The sequence below is a fragment of the Phycodurus eques genome, chromosome 14 (assembly GCF_024500275.1).
Source record: "Phycodurus eques isolate BA_2022a chromosome 14, UOR_Pequ_1.1, whole genome shotgun sequence".
Taxonomy (NCBI): domain Eukaryota; kingdom Metazoa; phylum Chordata; class Actinopteri; order Syngnathiformes; family Syngnathidae; genus Phycodurus; species Phycodurus eques.
Window position 1 is genome coordinate 19675516 of NC_084538.1, and position 18664 is coordinate 19694179.

The window sequence follows — 18664 nt, forward strand, 5'->3', positions numbered from 1 at the left end:
CTGCGATTGGCTGGCATCCAGTCAAGGGTGTCCCCAGCATCTCGCTCAGTCAGCTGGGAAAGGCTCCAGCTTACCATGAACCCAAATGAGTGTAATGGAAAAAGAAAATGGATGTTGGAATAATTTAACAAAAGGTGTCCTTGTATACCCTAAAACTAACACCGTATAGATTATTATCTGCCTGGCAAAATAAACTCCTTTATTCCCGGAGTGTTTAGCATGTTTCCAATTTTGAGGGCGTCTCAAGTGTAAACCCCCCTTCAGACTTTCCCATAGATGTGCAGTATGCTTAAGATAATAAGCTTTTTGGCTAATTGGCTAAACTAAATATGTAGTTACAAATAACCTTAAAGAATTTCTTTATTGTAATTTGATTTTTTACATAAATGAAATTTTTACAGGGTCGTGGAGACGTTTTACAACCCCAATTCCAATGAAGTTGGGACATTGTGTTAACAGAATACACTGATTTGAAAATCATGCTCAACCTATATTTAATTGAATATACTACAAATACACACAAGATATTTAATGTTCAAACTGATAAACTATTGTTTTTAGCAAATCAGAATTTTATGGCTGAAACACATGCCAAAAAAGCTGGGACAGGTCGCAAAAAAGACAGAAAGTTGAGAAATGCTCATCAACCACCTATTTGGAACATCCCACAGGCGGACAGGCTAATTGGGAACAGGTGGGTGCCATGATTGGGTATAAAAGGAGCTTCCCTGAATTGCACAGTCATTCACAAGCAAAGATGGGGCGAGGTTCACCTCTTTGTTAACAAGTGCGTGAGAAAATAGCCAAACAGTTTTAAGGACAATGTTCCTCAATGTACAATTGCAAGAAATTTAGGGATTTCATCGTCTACGGTCCATAATATCAGAAAAAGGTTCAGAGAATCTGGAGAAATCACTGCATGTAAGCGGCTAGGCTGAAAACCGACATTGAATGCCTGTAACCTTCGATCACTCAGGTCGCACTGTATCAAAAACCGACATCAATGTGTAAAGGATATCAACACATGGGCTCAGGAACACTTCAGAAAACCTATGTCAGTAAATACAGTTCGGTGCTACATCCGTAAGTGCAACTTGAAACTCTACTATGCAACGCAGAAGCCATTTATCAACAACACCGGCTTCTCTGGGCCCGAACTCATGTGGTCCAACAAGTCCACATTTTGCCCGAACTCATGTGGTCCAACAAGTCCACATTTTGAATTGTTTTTGTAAATTGTGGATGTCGTGTACTCCGGGCCAAAGACGACCATCCGGACTCTTATGGATGCAAAGTTCAAAAGCCAGCATCTGTGATGGTATGGGGCTGTGTTAGTGCCAATGGCATGGGTAACTTACACATCTGTGAGGGCACCATTAATGCTGGAAGGTACAACATACAGGTTTTGGAGAAACATATGCTGCCATCCAAGCAGCATCTTTTTCATGGATGCCCCTCTTTATTTTAGCAAGACAATGCCAAACCACATTCTGCACGTGTTACAACAGCGTGGCTTCATAGTAAGAGTGCAGTGTGTACCACACTGGCCTGCCAGCAGTCCAGACCTGTCTCCCATTGAAAATGTGTGGCGCATTTTGAAGCGTAAAATGCGACAGCGGAGACACCAGAATGTTGAACAGCTGAAGGTGTACATCAAGCAAGAATGGGAAAGAATTCCACCTACAAAGCTTCTCAACAATTGTGTCTGCAGTTCCCAAACGTTTATTGGTTATTAAAAGAAAAGGTGATGTAACAGTGGTAAACATGACCCTGTGCCAGCTTTTTTGGAAGGTGTTGCAGCCATAAAATTCTAAGGTAATGATTATTTGCTAAAAACAAATCAAGTTTATCAGTTTGAACATTAAATATCTTGTCTTTGCAGTATTCAAATATTATTCGAGCCTTTGAGGTTATAAAAAAAAATGTAAAATTAACCCACAGGCACAAGAACATGCAAACGTGCTAACCATTTGAATTTAACCTGACCCTTTTAATTTACTGGGTCGTATGAGTGGCGCACCCCTGCGCTGTTACTATCTTGTCTAAGCTAAATACTTTAGACCGAAGTGTGCTCATCATATCAATAGAATTCAAATTAAGGTGTAGAAATAGATATCTCAAGCATTTGTGGAAAGAGGATACACCTGAAAATGTATTACAAGGCATGGTGACAATTGCATTCGCGCACAGGGGGTGTTCTAAGGGTGAATCACTTTATTTCACGTTCATCTTAACAGTTTCACAGTTTTAGAATACTACAGAAATGTTTGAAAGACAAACCATGAACAGAAAATTGAGACAAAATGCTTGGCTGGAAACACTAAAGTAAACTGAGGAGAGTTGTCAGTAGGCTTTACACAATCAGGATTTTTGGGGCCGATCATAGTTTAAAAAAACGATAACCGATCCGATCACAAGATGGCGTAATGTGTCTATTTAAATGACAAACAAGTCATTTAAATTGTTTTTTTTTTTTTAAAAGTATTCGCTAGTCGCTCCATGTGTTCTTGTCAGGTCAAAGCAACATTACATGACAGAAATAATGGGCGCTACCTTACTGTAATTACTGTAATTATTTCACATCGAAACTTTACAGCATGAGTCGACAAAATGCTGGCATGTTAACGTACAACCGTTCGTGCTAGCACTAGCTTGCTAGGCTACATCACGTTTTGTTGGCTACTTGTGAGCCGTATTAAAAGTACGTGAACATACATCAAGGTATCGTTGCATGAACGTCTTCTTCCGAGCATCTGTGACTACCACCATGCGTTTTTCCCCATTTTGTTCTTCTAATACACGCGGCGCGATCCATTGTCGCCGTAGCCATGGTAACGAATGTATCCGGTCGCGTTTGAGTTGACAAGATAAAGCCCAGTGATCGTAAAAGACCTCATAATACACGCGACAAGGCTAAAAATCAACTAGCTTTTGGATTCAAATATTCAAATACTGTACACGACGGTGGCGCGGAGTAAATGTCTTTTGCGGACGTCATTGATCAGATTAGCGAATTATGTCATTAAAGCCGATCAGCATAAAATGCTAATTATCGGCCGATACCGATCAAGCCGATCAGATCGGTGTAAAGTCAAGTTGTCAGTGGTTCTACTTCTGGATGGGCATCAGGTCATCAATACCCTCTTCCATCTCAAGCCTCTTCTCCATCTCCACGAGCACCTTTATGCCGTCCACGACCACTTGCACCAGCTGCACCTCAGAGAAGCCCATTCTGTCAGCATTGGAGATGTCAAAGACTCCACTAGCTGCCGCAGTGTCCACCCCCACTGAAGAACAAATAACATTTCAAGGCCTGACTTGAAGGCAAATCGCATTTGAACCAAAGAAAGCTGTATACCAGTTCCACGGTTCTCAAGCCTCAGCCTTTTAAGAACATCCTCAAACTCAGGGCGTTTGCTCATGTTGGGCAGCTTCACATGCACACCAGCACGCAGACCAGTGCCCAGGTTGGATGGGCAAGTCAAGATGTAGCCTAAGTGGTCATTCCGCATGAATTCAAGCTCTTTCTCATTGAGCTTGGACTCGACCTATAAACAAACAGTGCTATGAGGTCAGAGTCAATGTCTGCGTCGTGAATTTGTTTGATTTTATTGAACATACCTCTTGAATTCCACTGCAGAAGCGAGTCAACGCTGCCTTCATGTTGCCACCTTTCTCAATGGAGATCACTTTTAGATGCTCCTCTTCATTCACCCACACCAAGAATGTACTCCCATCATTGTGCCTTTCAAGAGAAGACATGAATTTGACTTTCTGTTTCCATGTATCGAAAACATTGGGAGGCAGTCATTTCTCACCAGACACCTCTGCCATCAGGCCAATCACGGGCCATCCCTGAGGACAGTAGCAGAGGACACACTGGCTTCTCAAACAGCAAGTGGTCGTCTATCATCTGCTGCTGCTCAGCTTCTGAAAGGCTCTTCAATGACAAGTATTTCCCATTCAGATCTCCAGTTAGTGATCCCAAAACTGCAGAAAAGGAACATTTACACATCCAAGATTGCACAAGTTCCACATTTCTGTGAGAGATATTTCTATCGTGTCAAGCAGCCCAAAACCATTACCTTCGATGGAGACCTGCTCTAGAAAACGCCTTTCTCCACGGGTGCAATGTGGCGGCAAGCGGAAGCCGCGAATGTTGCGACCCGCTCGGACACGGGAAATCAGAACATAGTTGGGGTCAAGGTCGTCACCCCCCTTGGGGGCGAAACAAGAATTACAGTACAAATCCTTACACAATGTGTCTTTATGATTAAGAAAGAACTCTGCTTTACCACGAGGCTGTCAGGGTTGAATTCACTCTTGTGCATGTCTGTTGGTTTATAACCTCCATGTTTATCCTCAATGACAAGGTCCAGCAGCTCTTTGAAGACCTCATACGACTCCTCATCGCCAGCCACACAACCCAGAGACATAGTGAATGGGGTACCTGCACACATCAACACAGTGGAATGGATAGACCAGATGGTGAAATCCTCACCAAATCGGACCGGACTGTAACATCTCCCATCGTAAAGTCTCAGAATGAACAGTTACTTTGTACCTGGATTATCCACGCCTGGCTGGATGATGCGGTCAATGGTGAAGCCATAAGGGGTTTTACGCTCACTCAGTGTTTTATACAGATCCAGTGTTAAAAACTTGGCCATGTAGTTGTTGTGCATAGTGAGATCTGGAAAGTCGTTCTCAGGTGAAAGCTTCCTCATCTTAAGTTTACCAGGCATCAGGGAGTTGATGGAGCCACCCTTTTCCAGCTTCTTCTCCATATCCACCAGCAACTTGACACCATCAACCACAATCTGGACAAGCTGCACCTCTGAGAAGCCGAGTCGGTCGCCATTTGATATGTCAAAGATTCCATCTACAGCAGCTGTGTCCACGCCACCTGAGAGAAAAAAGAAATCAGCGTACTCCAGGGAATCAAGCACACACAGGATGCCTCGCAACCAAAGGAGGATGCATGTACCGGTTCCACGTTTTTGGAGCCTCAGCTTCTTAAGAACCTCCTCGAACTTGGGGTGGTTGCTCATGTTTGGAAGTTTTACGTGTACACCAGCACGCAGACCAGTACCCAGGTTGGAGGGGCAAGTCAGGATGTAGCCGAGATGCTCATTCCACATGAAGGCCTCACCTTTCTCCTTAATCACATCCTCGAGCTGAACAAGACCAAGTAAGGTCATCACAGGATTATGCATTATCCCCCGATATTTAACCAACAATTAATGTTCAGGATTATGCATTATCCCCCGATATTTAACCAACAATTAATGTTTATCAACAAACCTCTTTGAGTCCAGTGCAAAAGCGACTGAACACGTTCTTCATGTTGCCACCCTTCTCCATTGAAATCACTCGCAGATGGTCCTCCTCGTTCACCCACACCAGGAATGTTTTGTTGTCATTGTGCCTTTTGAAGGAATAACATTCATGGTTTATCTTCCTAAATCTTATCCAAATTTAGGACAAGCTCTTACCAGATGCCTCTGCCATCAGGCCAGTCACGGGCCATCCCTGAGGCCACCAGTAGAGGGGACACTGGCTTGTCAAACAGGAAGTGGTCATCGATTAGCTGCTGCTGTTCAGCCTCTGTCATACTTTTCAAGGCATAATATGTCCCCTTAAGGTCTTCAGATAGTGTATCTAGAGCTGCAGGCAGAGCACCAAGTAAGATCAAATTATTTAGTTTTGTCCCCTGCAGTTACTAAATGGCACAATCTGGCTTCTTCATAAAGCCTGAGGCTTACCTCCAATGCAAAGCTTCTCCAAAGCACGCCTTTCTCCACGACTGCACAGTGGCGGCAAGCAGAAACCACGGATGCTGCGCCCTGTTCGGACTCGGCAGCTCAGAACGTACTTCGAGTCCAGGTCGTCGCCCCCCTTGGAAGGCAGAGCAGACATTGGGTTTTTCGGCCATACCAATCAAATATTAGTCTTAAAATGGTCCTGGTAAAATGCTGCTTTACCCTTAGGTGATTTGGGTCCAGGTCAGTCTTGTGCATATCTCTTGATTTGTATCCTCCATGTCTTTCCTGAATCACAAGGTCCATCAAGTCTTTGAAGACATGGTATGACTCCTCATCTCCAGCCACACAGCCCACAGTCATGATATAGGGGTGACCTACGCACAGGGAGAGAACAGACAAAATGCAGAATTGAAATAAAAGTGTGGAATTGACTTAAAGCAAGGTACTGTACCTGGATTATCTACACCTGTCTGAATAACATCATCTATGGTAAAGCCATTAGGGGTGCAACGCTGCCTCAGCGTCTTGTACATTTCCAGGCTTAAGGACTTTGCAATGTGGTTGTTGTGCTGACTGAGATCTGGGAACTCTTCCTCAGCAGAGAACACATTAAGCTGAAGGTCAGATGGCATTAGGTCATCAAAGGGCTCTTCCTTCTCTAGCCTTTTCTCCATCTCTACTAGCAGCTTGACTCCAACGACCACCAACTGGACTAGCTGCACCTCAGAGAAACCCAGCCTGTCGGCATTGGAAATGTCAAAAACCCCGTCCACAGCATCTGTGTCGACGCCACCTGATGAATAGAAGTGATTAAATTTACTTCAAACAATTCTCTACAAATAAGATAACCTTGACCAAAAGTTTGCATGTACCAGTTCCACGTTTCTGGAGCCTCAGCCTCCTAAGAACTTCCTCAAACTCAAGGTGCTTGCTCATGTTTGGCAGCTTCACATGCACACCGGCACGTAGACCAGTGCCTAGATTGGAGGGGCAAGTCAGGATGTAGCCAAGGTGTTCATTCCACATGAATGCTTCGCCTTTCTGCTTAATCGAGGACTCAATCTAAAACAGATGGTAATCAGGTCATCACAAGACAAAATTGATCAAACATTTTTCTCTTGGATTTCTCAAAACCTCTTTGAGTCCGCAGCAGAAGCGAGTGAACACTTCCTTCATGTTGCTGTCTTTCTGCATGGAGATCACTCGCAGATGGTCCTCCTCATTCACCCACACTAAGAATGTCTTGTTTTCATTGTGCCTTGAAAGAAAGCATGAATGTTATATGTATTCTCTGGTGAAATGCACCCAAGAAGGCCAGCTATGTAGCGTCTTACCAGATGCCTCTACCGTCAGGCCAGTCACGGGCCATCCCTGAAGCCAGCAGCAGAGGGGACACTGGCTTGTCGAACAGCAAGTGGTCATCAATCAGCTGCTGCTGTTCTTCCTCGGTCATGTTCTTCAAGGCGTAATATTTTCCCTGTAGGTCTCCACTCAGTGAGTCCAGGGCTAAATTTTGAAAACTCAATGTTAGTGTTCAGTGATACGATATACAACCTGCAGCCACTTGAACCTCACAATTATCTGCACTTTTACCTTCAACAGAGAGCTTCTCAATGGCACGTCTCTCTCCACGACTGCACAGTGGTGGCAAACAGAAACCACGGATGCTGCGGCCTGTTCTGACTCGGGAGCTCAGAACATATTCTGGGTCAAGGTCATCACCCCCCTGAAGCATACGTAATACAGCAAATTGGTTTCTCTGCAGTACAAATGTTGTGGCCAAGTCATTGTGAAATGCTGCTACACCTTCAGATTATCTGGGTTGAGATCAGTCTTGTGATTGTCTTTGGCTTTGTAACCTCTATGTCTCTCTTCAATCACAAGGTCCAGCAGCTCTCTGAAGACGTCATAAGACTCCTCATCTCCAGCCACACAGCCTACTGTCATGATGAAGGGATGACCTGCACACATTATATAGTATTAGTCAATCCCCAAATCAAAGTCCAAATAATGACCAACTCTCAGGGTGAGTTAGTGTACCTGGATTATCCACGCCTGTCTGGATGACATCATCAATGGTGAAGCCATTGGGAGTTGTGCGATCCTTCAGCTTCTTATACATCTCCAAAGTTAATATTTTGGCCATGTGGTTGTTGTGCTTACTGACATCTGGGAACTCGTCCTGAGCTGTCAAACCCTTCAGCTCAATGTTGCTGGGCATTAGGTCGTCAATGGACTCATCCATTTGCAGCCTCTTTTCCATCTCTACCAGCACCCTGATCCCATCGACCACCATCTGGACCAGTTTCACCTCAGAGTAACCCAGTCTGTCAATGTTGGAGATGTCAAAGACTCCATCCACAACAGCTGTGTCCCCACCACCTGATACAAACATAAGATCTGTTGTGAACTTCAGCATTTTAAGGTTTAGTTTTGAAATAAATTACATCACTTGGAGCAGATTTACCTGTACCTATTCCACGTTTTTGCAGCCTCAGTCTCCTAAGAACCTCATCAAACTCTGGGTGCTTGCTCATGTTTGGCAGCTTCACATGAACACTTGCGCGCAGACCAGTTCCCAGGTTGGATGGACAAGTCAGAATGTAGCCAAGGTGCTCATTCCACATAAATACATGACCTTTCGTCTTGAACAAGGACTCCATCTAAATATGATCAGATCATTAAGATAACCATGTATTAAACATCAGATCCTCAAAATCAACTAAAGGGGATTATATATTCAATGAATAAAATATAAACCTCTGCAAGTCCATCACAGAAGCGAGTGAACACTTCCGTCATGTTGCCTCCTTTTTGCATTGAGATCACCCTCAGATGGTCCTTCTCATTCACCCACACCAGGAACGTCTTGTATTCGTTATGCCTTTGAATGAAAATATCATGTCAATTCCAAATGTCATAACTATTCCAGATTAATTGGCAGCGTGTCTCACCATATGCCCCTGCCGTCGGGCCAATCTCGGGCCATCCCTGAGGCCAGCAGCAGAGGGGACACTGGCTTTTCAAACAAGAAGTGGTCATGTATCATCTGCTGCTGCTCAGCTTCCGTCATGTCCTTTAATGCATAGTATTTCCCTTTTAGGTCTCCAGTCAGTGATTCCAGAACTGCAAGAGCACCAGAGGATAATGTTCACTTTTTCCATACAAGTCAAGATTTATGGTTGGGATCTTACAAAGGTGTGTCATTACCTTGGATGGAGAGCTTCTCCACAGCATGTCTCTCTCCACGGCTGCAATGTGGCGGCAGGCAGAAGCCACGGATGCTGCGACCAGTGCGGACACGGGAACTCAGAACATAGTTGGGGTCAAGGTCCTCGGCTCCCTTAGGAGGCACAACAGAAAACAATCGTGAACATTGTCAGTTCTGTATTTGCAATATTATCAAGGTCCTGGTGACACACTGCTGCACCTTTAGTTTCTCTGGATTTAAGTCGGTCTTGTGCTTGTCAGTTGGTTTGTAACCTCCATGTCTATCCTGAATCACAAGGTCCATCATGTCTTTGTAGACATCATATGACTCCTCATCTCCAGCCACACATCCCATCGTCATGATAAAAGGGTCACCTGCATGCATTATCATTGTGTAATATGGTCAACAGTGGAAAGAGGGACATGCAGATGAACAACTTTACTTAATTGGCGGACAAGAGCATGTTATGGTAGCTACCAGAATTGTCCACGCCTGTCTGGATGACATCATCTATAGTGAAGTCATTGGCTGTAGTGCGCTCCCTCAGTGTTTTGTACATGTCTAAGGTTAAGTACTTGGCCATGTAGTTGTTGTGCTGACTGAGATCTGGGAACTCCTCCTCAGCTGACAGCTTCTTTGGCTCAGGCTGAGGCTTTTCCTCAGGTTCTTTTGAGATTCTAAATAGAAATACATGAAAGCGTGAGTCCAGAATTGGACTTCGAAGACAATTGTTATCTGGTTATACCTCTGGACGCTAGGCATGAGGTTATCAATTGGCTCTTGTATCTCCAGTCTCTTCTCCATCTCTACCAGCACCTTGACCCCATCGATAACCATCTGCACCAGCTCCACCTCAGAGAAGCCCAGTCTGTCAGCGTTAGAGATGTCAAAGACTCCATCCACGGCATCAGTGTCTACTCCGCCTGTTTGACAAATGATACATTCTTATTTTAATGTCAGTGCTTAGTTTGTGTTTCCACCACTTTGACAAAACACTCTTTAAAAATGTACCAGTTCCACGTTTCTGGAGTCTCAGCCGCTGAAGTACTTCCTCAAAGTCGGGGTGTTGGCTCATATTTGGAAGTTTCACATGTACACCAGCACGCAGGCCAGTACCCAGGTTGGATGGACAAGTTAGAATGTATCCAAGGTGCTCATTCCACATGAATTCTTCTCCTTTTTCTTTGAACAATGACTCCATCTATAAAAAAAAAATACACCAAAGCGATTAAGTTAATAACTGGCATTAACATCCTTTTGACCTTGCTTTTGTTAACCACCAAATCTATTAAAAGAAAGCTAAACCTCTTTGAGTCCGGTGCAGAAGCGAGTGAACACTTCCTTCATGTTGCCGCCTTTCTGCATGGAGATAACTCGTAGATGGTCCTCCTCGTTCACCCAAACCAGGAATGTCTTGTCGTCATTGTGCCTTAAGGGGAAAAGACAGCATAATGACCGAATTTGATGCAGCTATAGGAGATATTATCATTCTCACCAGATGCCTCTGCCATCAGGCCAGTCACGGGCCATCCCTGAGGCCAGCAGCAGAGGAGACACTGGCTTGTCAAAAAGCAAGTGGTCATCAATCAGCTGCTGCTGCTCCTCCTCAGTCATGTTCTTCAAGGCGTAGTATTTCCCTTGCAGGTCTCCATTTAGTGACTCCAGGGCTGCAAGAAGATTACACTCAGCCCTATAATACCTCCATCACCTGTACCTACTTTATGGACTTCCACTCGGAAAGTACTGGAAGTGAGGCCAGTTCCTTTTATTTTGCTCTCCAGTACACTGAAAAACTTTGGCTTCGACATTAGAAGTTTAACAGTTCTGCTTTTATGGGTATTTATATACAGGTCACATACATATAGCTTTCAAGGTAGCACCTTGGACCTTGGTTTTGATACTGTATTGGAACAGGTGATGTGTTGTTGTTCAGGTGTGAAAAGTATAGAAATATGAATTATTATTATTACATTGATTGTTAAGAACAGTAATGCTTGGAATTTACCTTTAGTTCATACATACATACATTTATACTTAAATGACGGGGGGAAAAATGGAAACGTAAGGTTGGAATTTAGTAAAAAGTCTATTGAGTCTCAAAAGATTAACTTTTACGAAATTGATGGAAAACTAAAGGTTCAAGAAACAAACTTATCTTCTCATGATCCCAAACATACAAACTCATCTGAGAAACTGAGTGGACCTAATGTTGTAGACTGATGTTGACATTGCAAATGAAGGCCACGGTAAAAGTTTGAAGTTCAGAGAAACAATGTATCAGTCAATTGTAAGATGCAACCAGATTGCTGCTTCTCTTCCTTACGGCTTGTCCCGTTAGGGGTCGCCACAGCGTGTCATCTGTCATCCCTTTCCAAAGCTTATCTCCTGTATCCTCCTCTAACACCAACTGCCTTCATGTCTTCCCTCACTAGATCCATCAACCTTCTCTTTGGTCTTCCTCTAGCTCTCTTGCCTGGCAGCTCCATCTTCATCATCCTTCTACCAATATACTCACTATTTCTCCTCTGGACGTGTTCAAACCATCGAAGTCTGCTCTCTCGATAACTTTGTCTCCAAAACATCGAACCTTGGCTGTCCCTCTGATGAGCTTATTTCTAATTTTATCCAACCTGGTCACTCCGAGAGCGAACTTCAACATCTTCATTTCCGCCACCTCCAGCTCTGCTTCCTGTTGTCTCTTCAGTGCCACTGTCTCTAATCCATACATCATGGCTGGCCTCACCACTCTTTTATAAACTTTGCCCTTCATCCTGGCAGATACTCTTCTGTCACATAACACACCTGACAGCTTCCTCCACCAGTTCCAACCTCCTTGGACCCGTTTCTTCACTTTCTTACCACACTCACCATTGCTCTGGACCATTGACCTCCACCCTTGCTATCTCTTCTCCCTGTAGCCTCACTCTTCCCCCACCACCCCTCTCATTCATGCACATATATTGTTTTACTTCGGCTAATGTGCATTCCTCTCCTTTCCGGTGCAGGCCACCACCTTTCTAACTGTTCCTCCACCAGCTCCCTGCTTTCACTGCAGATCACAATGTCATCTGCAAACATCATGGTCCACGGGGATTCCAGTCTAACCTCATCTGTCAGCCTATGCATCACCACTGAAAACAGGAAAGGGCTCAGGGCTGATCCCTGATGTAGTCCCACCTCAAACTCCTCTGTCACACCTACAGCACACCTCAACTACTGTTCTGCTGCCCTCGTACATGTCCTGTACTATACTAACATACTTCTCTGCCACTCCAGACTTACGCATGCAGTACCACAGTTCCTCTCTGGGTACTCTGTCATAGGCTTTCTCTAGATCTACAAAGACACAATGTAGCTCCTTCTGACCTTCTCTGTACTTTTCCATCAACATCCTCAAGGCAAATAATGCATCTGCAGTACTCTTTCTAGGCATGAAACCATACTGTTGCTCGCAAATACTCACTTCTGTCCTGAGTCTAGCCGCCACTACTCTTTCCCATAACATTGTGTGGCTCATCAACTTTATTCCTCTATAATTACCACAGGTGTGCACATCACAATTATTCTTTAAAATGGGCACCAGTACACTTTTCTTCCATTCCTGACGTATCTTCTCACCCGCTAGAATTCTGTTGAACCGCTAGAATTCTGTTGAACAAGCTGGTCAAAAGATCTACAGCCACCTCTCCTAGATGTTTCCATACCTCCACAGGAATGTCATCCAGACCAACTGCCTTTCCATTTTTCATCCTCTTTAATGCCTTTCTAACTTCCCCCTTACTAATCATTGCCACTTCCTGGTCCACCACACTTGCTTCTTCTCCTCTCCCATTTTCCTCATTCATCAACTCCTCGAAGTATTCTTTCCATCTAGCTAGCACACTACTGGCACCAGTCAACATATTTCCCTCTGTATCCTTAATCACCCTAACCTGCTGCACATCCTTCCCATCTCTATCCCTCTGTCTGGCCACACTGTTTAGATCATTTTCTCCTTCTTCAGTGTCCAAACTGGCATACATGTCATCATATGCTTGTTTGGCCTTTGCCACCTCTACCTTTGCCCTACGTCGGATCTCAATGTATTCCTTTCTCCTCGGTCCTCTGTGTCCCACTTCTTAGCTAACCTCTTTCCTTGTATGATTTCCTGTACTTTGAGGTTTATTGGGAAATCCATTGTGTAGCAAGATAATAACAAAAAGCAAGCCCAGATTTAAAACCTCATAGCATGCATTTCACCTGCATAACCCCCAGAATAATCAAAGAGGTTGTGATGACAGCCTGGAAAATCATTACAAAGAAAAATCCTAGTTTGGTCGTGGCTATTTGGTCAGGCTTGATGCAGTTATTTAAGTCCTAGTTTCATCTATTTTCATCATGTTCCTCGTACAAATATTTCTGGCGTCTAAGATGTGTATCAAATCCAGATTCACATGTCTGGAAAGCAAACTTGTGTCTGGTCACTACCTTCAAGTGTGATCCTCTCCACAGCACGTCGCTCTCCCCGGCTGCAGTGTGGTGGCAAGCAATAACCCCGAATGCTTCGGCCTGTTCGTACGCGGGCGCTCAGAACATAGTTGGGGTCGAGGTCGTCGCCCCCCTCGGGAGGCAGAGAAAATATTTACAATAAAACGTCAACATTCTTTTCAATCAAGCTCCAGGAAAATTGAATTTGTACCTTCAGTTCTTCTGGGTCGAGGTCAGTCTTGTGGATGCCTGATGGTCTGTAACCTCCATGTCTTTCCTGAATCACAAGGTCCATCAAGTCTTTGAAGACTTCGTATGACTCCTCATCGCCAGCCACGCAGCCCACAGTCATGATAAAGGGATGACCTACACTCGTCAGTGATATAGCAGCCAGTCAACAACAATGCAAAAACCCTCACCAGGTTGCAGTCTGACATGACTTTGACCAGAGCGGATCAAATTGCACCTGGGTTATCCACTCCTGTCTGAATGACATCGTCGATGGTGAAGCCATTGGGGGTACATTTCTCCCTCAGTTTGCTGTACATGTCCATAGTTAACAACTTGGCCATGTGGTTGTTGTGCTCACTCAGATTGGGAAAGTCATCTTGCACTGACCGCTCCGCCAGCTGAAGGTTGGCCATTTCATCAGAGCTAGACAAATTAAATAGAGTGAGGCCGAAACCAGTTGGATTAAGGTAGCTCCAACAAAAACTGACCGAAACTTGAAAATTGACATACGAGAACTTCACATCGATCACAAGTGCTTTTTCGATTTTGAGATATTTTTTTAGTAAATGCCCCAGGTTTCTGCCTATGCATTATATCACCAAAAGCCAAAACAGCAAATCTATTTTATCGAACCATCTGGGAGCTGTTCAGAGGACAAAAAGGGCTTAAAGCAGCAATTCACAGAATGCCAATCAGCAAATCTATTAGGGTTTTATTTAAAATAATTTTTTAATTTAAATGGATTTTTATTGATTTAACATTTCAAATAAGTACTATTAAGGTTCAAAGTGGGCTCTTTAAGGAGTTCAATAATTTCAGGTAGGAATTGTTCGCCGATAACTTTTACATTTAAAAAATGAATTGATGTTTTTGCCAAATGATGTTGCTCTCTCGTTGAGATGACATTTTTGAACGCCAGGTTGGGTGATGACTTTGAAAGAGCAGGAATCTACCATCTGCTTTCATACAACCCAAATTCCAATGAATTTCGGACATTGTGTTAAAGATAAAAACAGAATACAATGATTTGCAAATCATCCATCCATCCATTTTCTGACCCGCTTCTCCTCACTAAGGTCGCAGGCGTGCTGGAGCCTGTCCCAGCTGTCATCGGGCAGGAGGCGGGGTACACCCTGAACTGGTTGCCAGCCAATCGCAGGGCACATAGAAACAAACAACCATTCGCACTCACAGTCACACCTTCGGGCAATTTAGAGTCTCCAATTCATGCATGTTTTTGGGATGTGGGAGGAAACCGGAGTGCCCGGAGAAAAGCCACGCAGGCACGGGGAGAACATGCAAACTCCACACAGGCGGGGCCGGGGATTGAACCCCGGGTCCTCAGAACTGTGAGGGTGACGCTCTAACCAGTCGGCCGCCGTTTGCAAATCATGTTCAACGTATATTTAATTGAATACACTACAAAGACAAGATATTTAATGTTCAAAATTATACTTTGTTTTTAGCAAATAATCATTCACTTAGAATTTTATGGCTTCAACACGTTTCAAAAAAAGCTGGGACAGGTGGCAAAAAAGACTGAGAAAGTTGAGGAATGCTCGTCAAACACCTGTTTGGAACATCCCACAGGTGAGCAGGCTAATTGGGAAGAAGGTGGGTGCCATGATTGGGTATAAAAGGAGCTTCCCTGAATTGCTCAGTTGTTCACAAGCAAAGATGGGGCGAGGTTCACCTCTTTGTGAACAAGTGCATGAGAAAATAGTCGAACAGTTTAAGGGCAATGTTCCTCAACGTACCATTGCAAGGAATTTAGGGATTTAATCATCTACGGTCCATAATATCATCAAAAGGTTCAGAGAATCTAGAGAAATCACTGCATGTAAGCGGCAAGGCCGAAAACCAACATTGAATGCCCGTGACCTTCGATCCCACAGGCGGCACTGCATCAAAAACCGACATCGATGTATAAAGGATTTCACCACATGGGCTCAGGAACACTTAAAAAAAAAAAAAAATGTCAGTAAATACAGTTCGGCGCTACATCCGTAAGTGCAACTTGAAACTACTATGCAAAGCAAAAGCCATTTATCAACAACACCCAGAAACGCCGCCGGCTTCTCTGGGCCCGAACTCATCTAAGATGGACTGATGCAAAGTGGAGAAGTGTTCTGTGGTCTGACGAGTCCACATTTCAAATAGTTTTTGGAAATTGTGGACTTCGTGTCCTCTGGGCGAAAGAGGAAAAGAACCATCCAGACTGTGAATGATGCAAAGTTCAAAAGCCAGCATCTGTGATGGTATGGGGTTGTGTTAGTCCCAATGACATGGGTAACTTACACATCTGTGAAGGCACATACAGGTTTTGGAGAAACATATGCTGCAATCCAAGCAACGGATTTTTCATGGAGGGGCCTTATTTCAGCAAGACAATGCCAAATCAGTTTCTGTACGTGTTACAACAGCGTGGCTTCGTTGTAAAAGAGTGCGGATACTAGACTGGACTGTCCAGACCTGTCTCCCGTTGAAAATGTGTGGCGCATTATGAAGCGTAAAATACGACAACAGAGACCCCGGACTGTTGAACAGCTGAAGCTGTACATCGAGCAAGAATGGGGAAGAATTCCACCTACAAAGCTTCAACCATTAGTGTCCTCAGTTCCCAAACGTTTATTGAATGTTGTTAAAAGAAAAGGTGATGTAACACAGTGGTAAACATGACCCTGTCCCAGCTTTTTTGGAACGTGTTGCAGCCCAAACAAAATCTCGGTTAATGATTATTTGCTAAAAACAATCATGTTTATCAGTTTGAACATTCAATATATTTTCTTTGTAGTGTATTCAATTAAATATTGGTTGAACATGATTTGCAAATCGTTGTATTCTGTTTTTATTTATCTTAAACACAACGTCCCGACTTCATCGGAATTGGGGTTGTACATAGGCCTATGGCAGGGGAAATTAGTACTTTGGAAGCATGTGGTGAATCTGCTATGGATTGCGGATAGAACGCTCGAGACATCAACCGAATAATTTCGTCAAATTACCGCTGAATAAGTGAGTAATTCTTGAACATCTGGTCCAACTTACACTTGTTCCATAGTGTCTGACATGTGTGCGTCTTCTCTTCACAGATCCAGCACTGATAATACGCGAAAAGCTGCTCAGTTTTCGACGATGTGAAGAAGAGTGCCGAATCCATACGCGCGTGCGCCAACCTATATGGCTCCACAGCACCACGAAGTGAACAATAAGCGCGACGCGCCACGACGCGCGCGACCGCTCAAAGACGTCGTGCGGTCGACGTTTGCTTTGGTCGAGAACTCGTTGCAACAAAGCTGTCATTTTCGTATGGGTGACAGGAGGAGCTTGAAGTCTTTTGAAAAACCCCATGATGCAGCACACACTCAGCTTTGCTTTGGGACAGTCTCATGCGTAATATCGCCAAGCCCGAAGCGCTGCGCACGTCATTCTTTGATAATAATAAAACAAAACAAAAACAAAAAAGTTTCATTGTTGTCTCTAACGCCTCCTAGAATTTGTGTTACGAACTTACTGTACTTAGTTGAGCAGCAGTAATGGTCAGATGTAATTCATGATGTCACGTGACTACTCTTGCAAAGCAAAACTTAATCTAAAACTAAAATAACCATAGATAGATGGATGGATAGATACAGTCCTCCTCACCATTATTGCCACCCACGAAGTTAAAGTACTAAATGTGGACTATTTCCTAAGAGAACAACATTTTTCCATGGAGAACTTGTTTGATTAAAAAAAGCAAATTATAACATTTTATGGACAGATGAATGCACACAAGCAGTATGTTTACAGACGCTGCAATGAAGCCTTTAAGGAAAAGAAGACCCTGCCAACAGTCAAGCATGGTGGAGGATCCAGAATGCTGTGGGGCTGCTTTGGTACATCTGGTACTGGAGGCCTTGACTGTATCACAGGTATCATGAAATAAGAAAATTATCAAGAGATTTTAGAGTGAAATGTCTTACTCAGTGGAAGAATACATGGTATGAGGTGAAGATAATGGGTCCTCCAGCAAGACAAAAGACCCAAAGCACACATCCAAAAGCACACAGGAATGGTTGAAAAGGAAAAAAAAATCGACTGTTTAAAAAAAGCCAGCACTGAGTCCTGATTTCAATCCAATTGAAACTCTTTGGGGGAGCTGAAATCTGCCACTGGGGAAAAGAATCCTGCAAATGTTCAAAAGCTTGTACAACTTGCGAAGGAGGAGTGGGAGAAAATACCATCTGAGAAGTGCAAAAAGCTTCGACAAGAAATGTTTGGAGGCTGTCATTGCTGTCAAACAAATATTAAGGAGGGGTGTTAATATTGCTGCACGTGCTGTTTTCAGTCCTTTATTTTGTTTCTTCTTTTTTTTTTTTAAACCTGTCCTTTTCAGCTGCACGGCCTTGCAGAATGGTGGATCTGTATTCTTTTGTGTATTCTTTTTTTTTAAAATTATTATTATTATGCTTATTGAAAATGCAGCTGGCTAGAAAAGGGTTTAGGGGACAGACAGCGGGATAGAGTGGACAAGGGGTATAGGGGTGAGAACCACACAAGAACAATAGTGAGGCAGTCTAGATATTTGAACACAAGTAACATTCCAACAGTCATTTGTAGATGGCGGGGGGGACACCCGGACAACCGGTGAGGACATGCAATAATTAACCAAGAGAACAAGATAAGAGAGGACAGAAAAGTCCGGGACAGGATGTGGGAAAATAAGCAAGGCGGTGCTCCTGACGAGCGGTGCGGTGGGATTCTTTTTTAGTATCGAAACAGCTGTAAGAGTTGATATGTTGGTATAACCTGTGTTGTTGTTAGTGATCCCAGCACAAGTAATTAAAGGCTATAGTTTGTCTATCGAACTTATTATTGCATGAACACCATATCACATGCATGTTAGTCAACTGGTGTACGCAGTTGCTGAGCCGGCACATCGAGGAAGGTTTATTGGTTGAGCTTTGGAGCTGTGCCAGGTTAAAAAAAAAATATATATCCATCCCAT

At 43.7% G+C, this 18664-nt stretch overlaps 1 protein-coding gene across 1 annotated transcript; it reads right to left on the minus strand.

The window, feature by feature from the left end:
* Positions 1–2196: 2196 nt before the first annotated feature.
* On the minus strand, positions 2197–16883 carry LOC133412576 (creatine kinase, flagellar-like). Its single transcript, XM_061695996.1, is given in 32 exon segments — positions 2197–3287; positions 3359–3548; positions 3622–3745; positions 3819–3990; positions 4086–4224; positions 4227–4450; positions 4565–4906; positions 4988–5177; positions 5305–5428; positions 5496–5667; positions 5766–5963; positions 5966–6139; positions 6217–6558; positions 6638–6827; positions 6900–7023; positions 7100–7271; positions 7359–7491; positions 7572–7726; positions 7806–8147; positions 8239–8428; positions 8526–8649; positions 8720–8891; positions 8976–9350; positions 9454–9653; positions 9722–9899; positions 9988–10177; positions 10282–10405; positions 10472–10643; positions 13444–13576; positions 13655–13809; positions 13910–14097; positions 16723–16883. Coding segments are annotated over 32 exon segments (5910 nt in total). The 5' UTR covers positions 16746–16883; the 3' UTR covers positions 2197–3108.
* Between the last annotated feature and the right edge of the window lie 1781 nt (positions 16884–18664).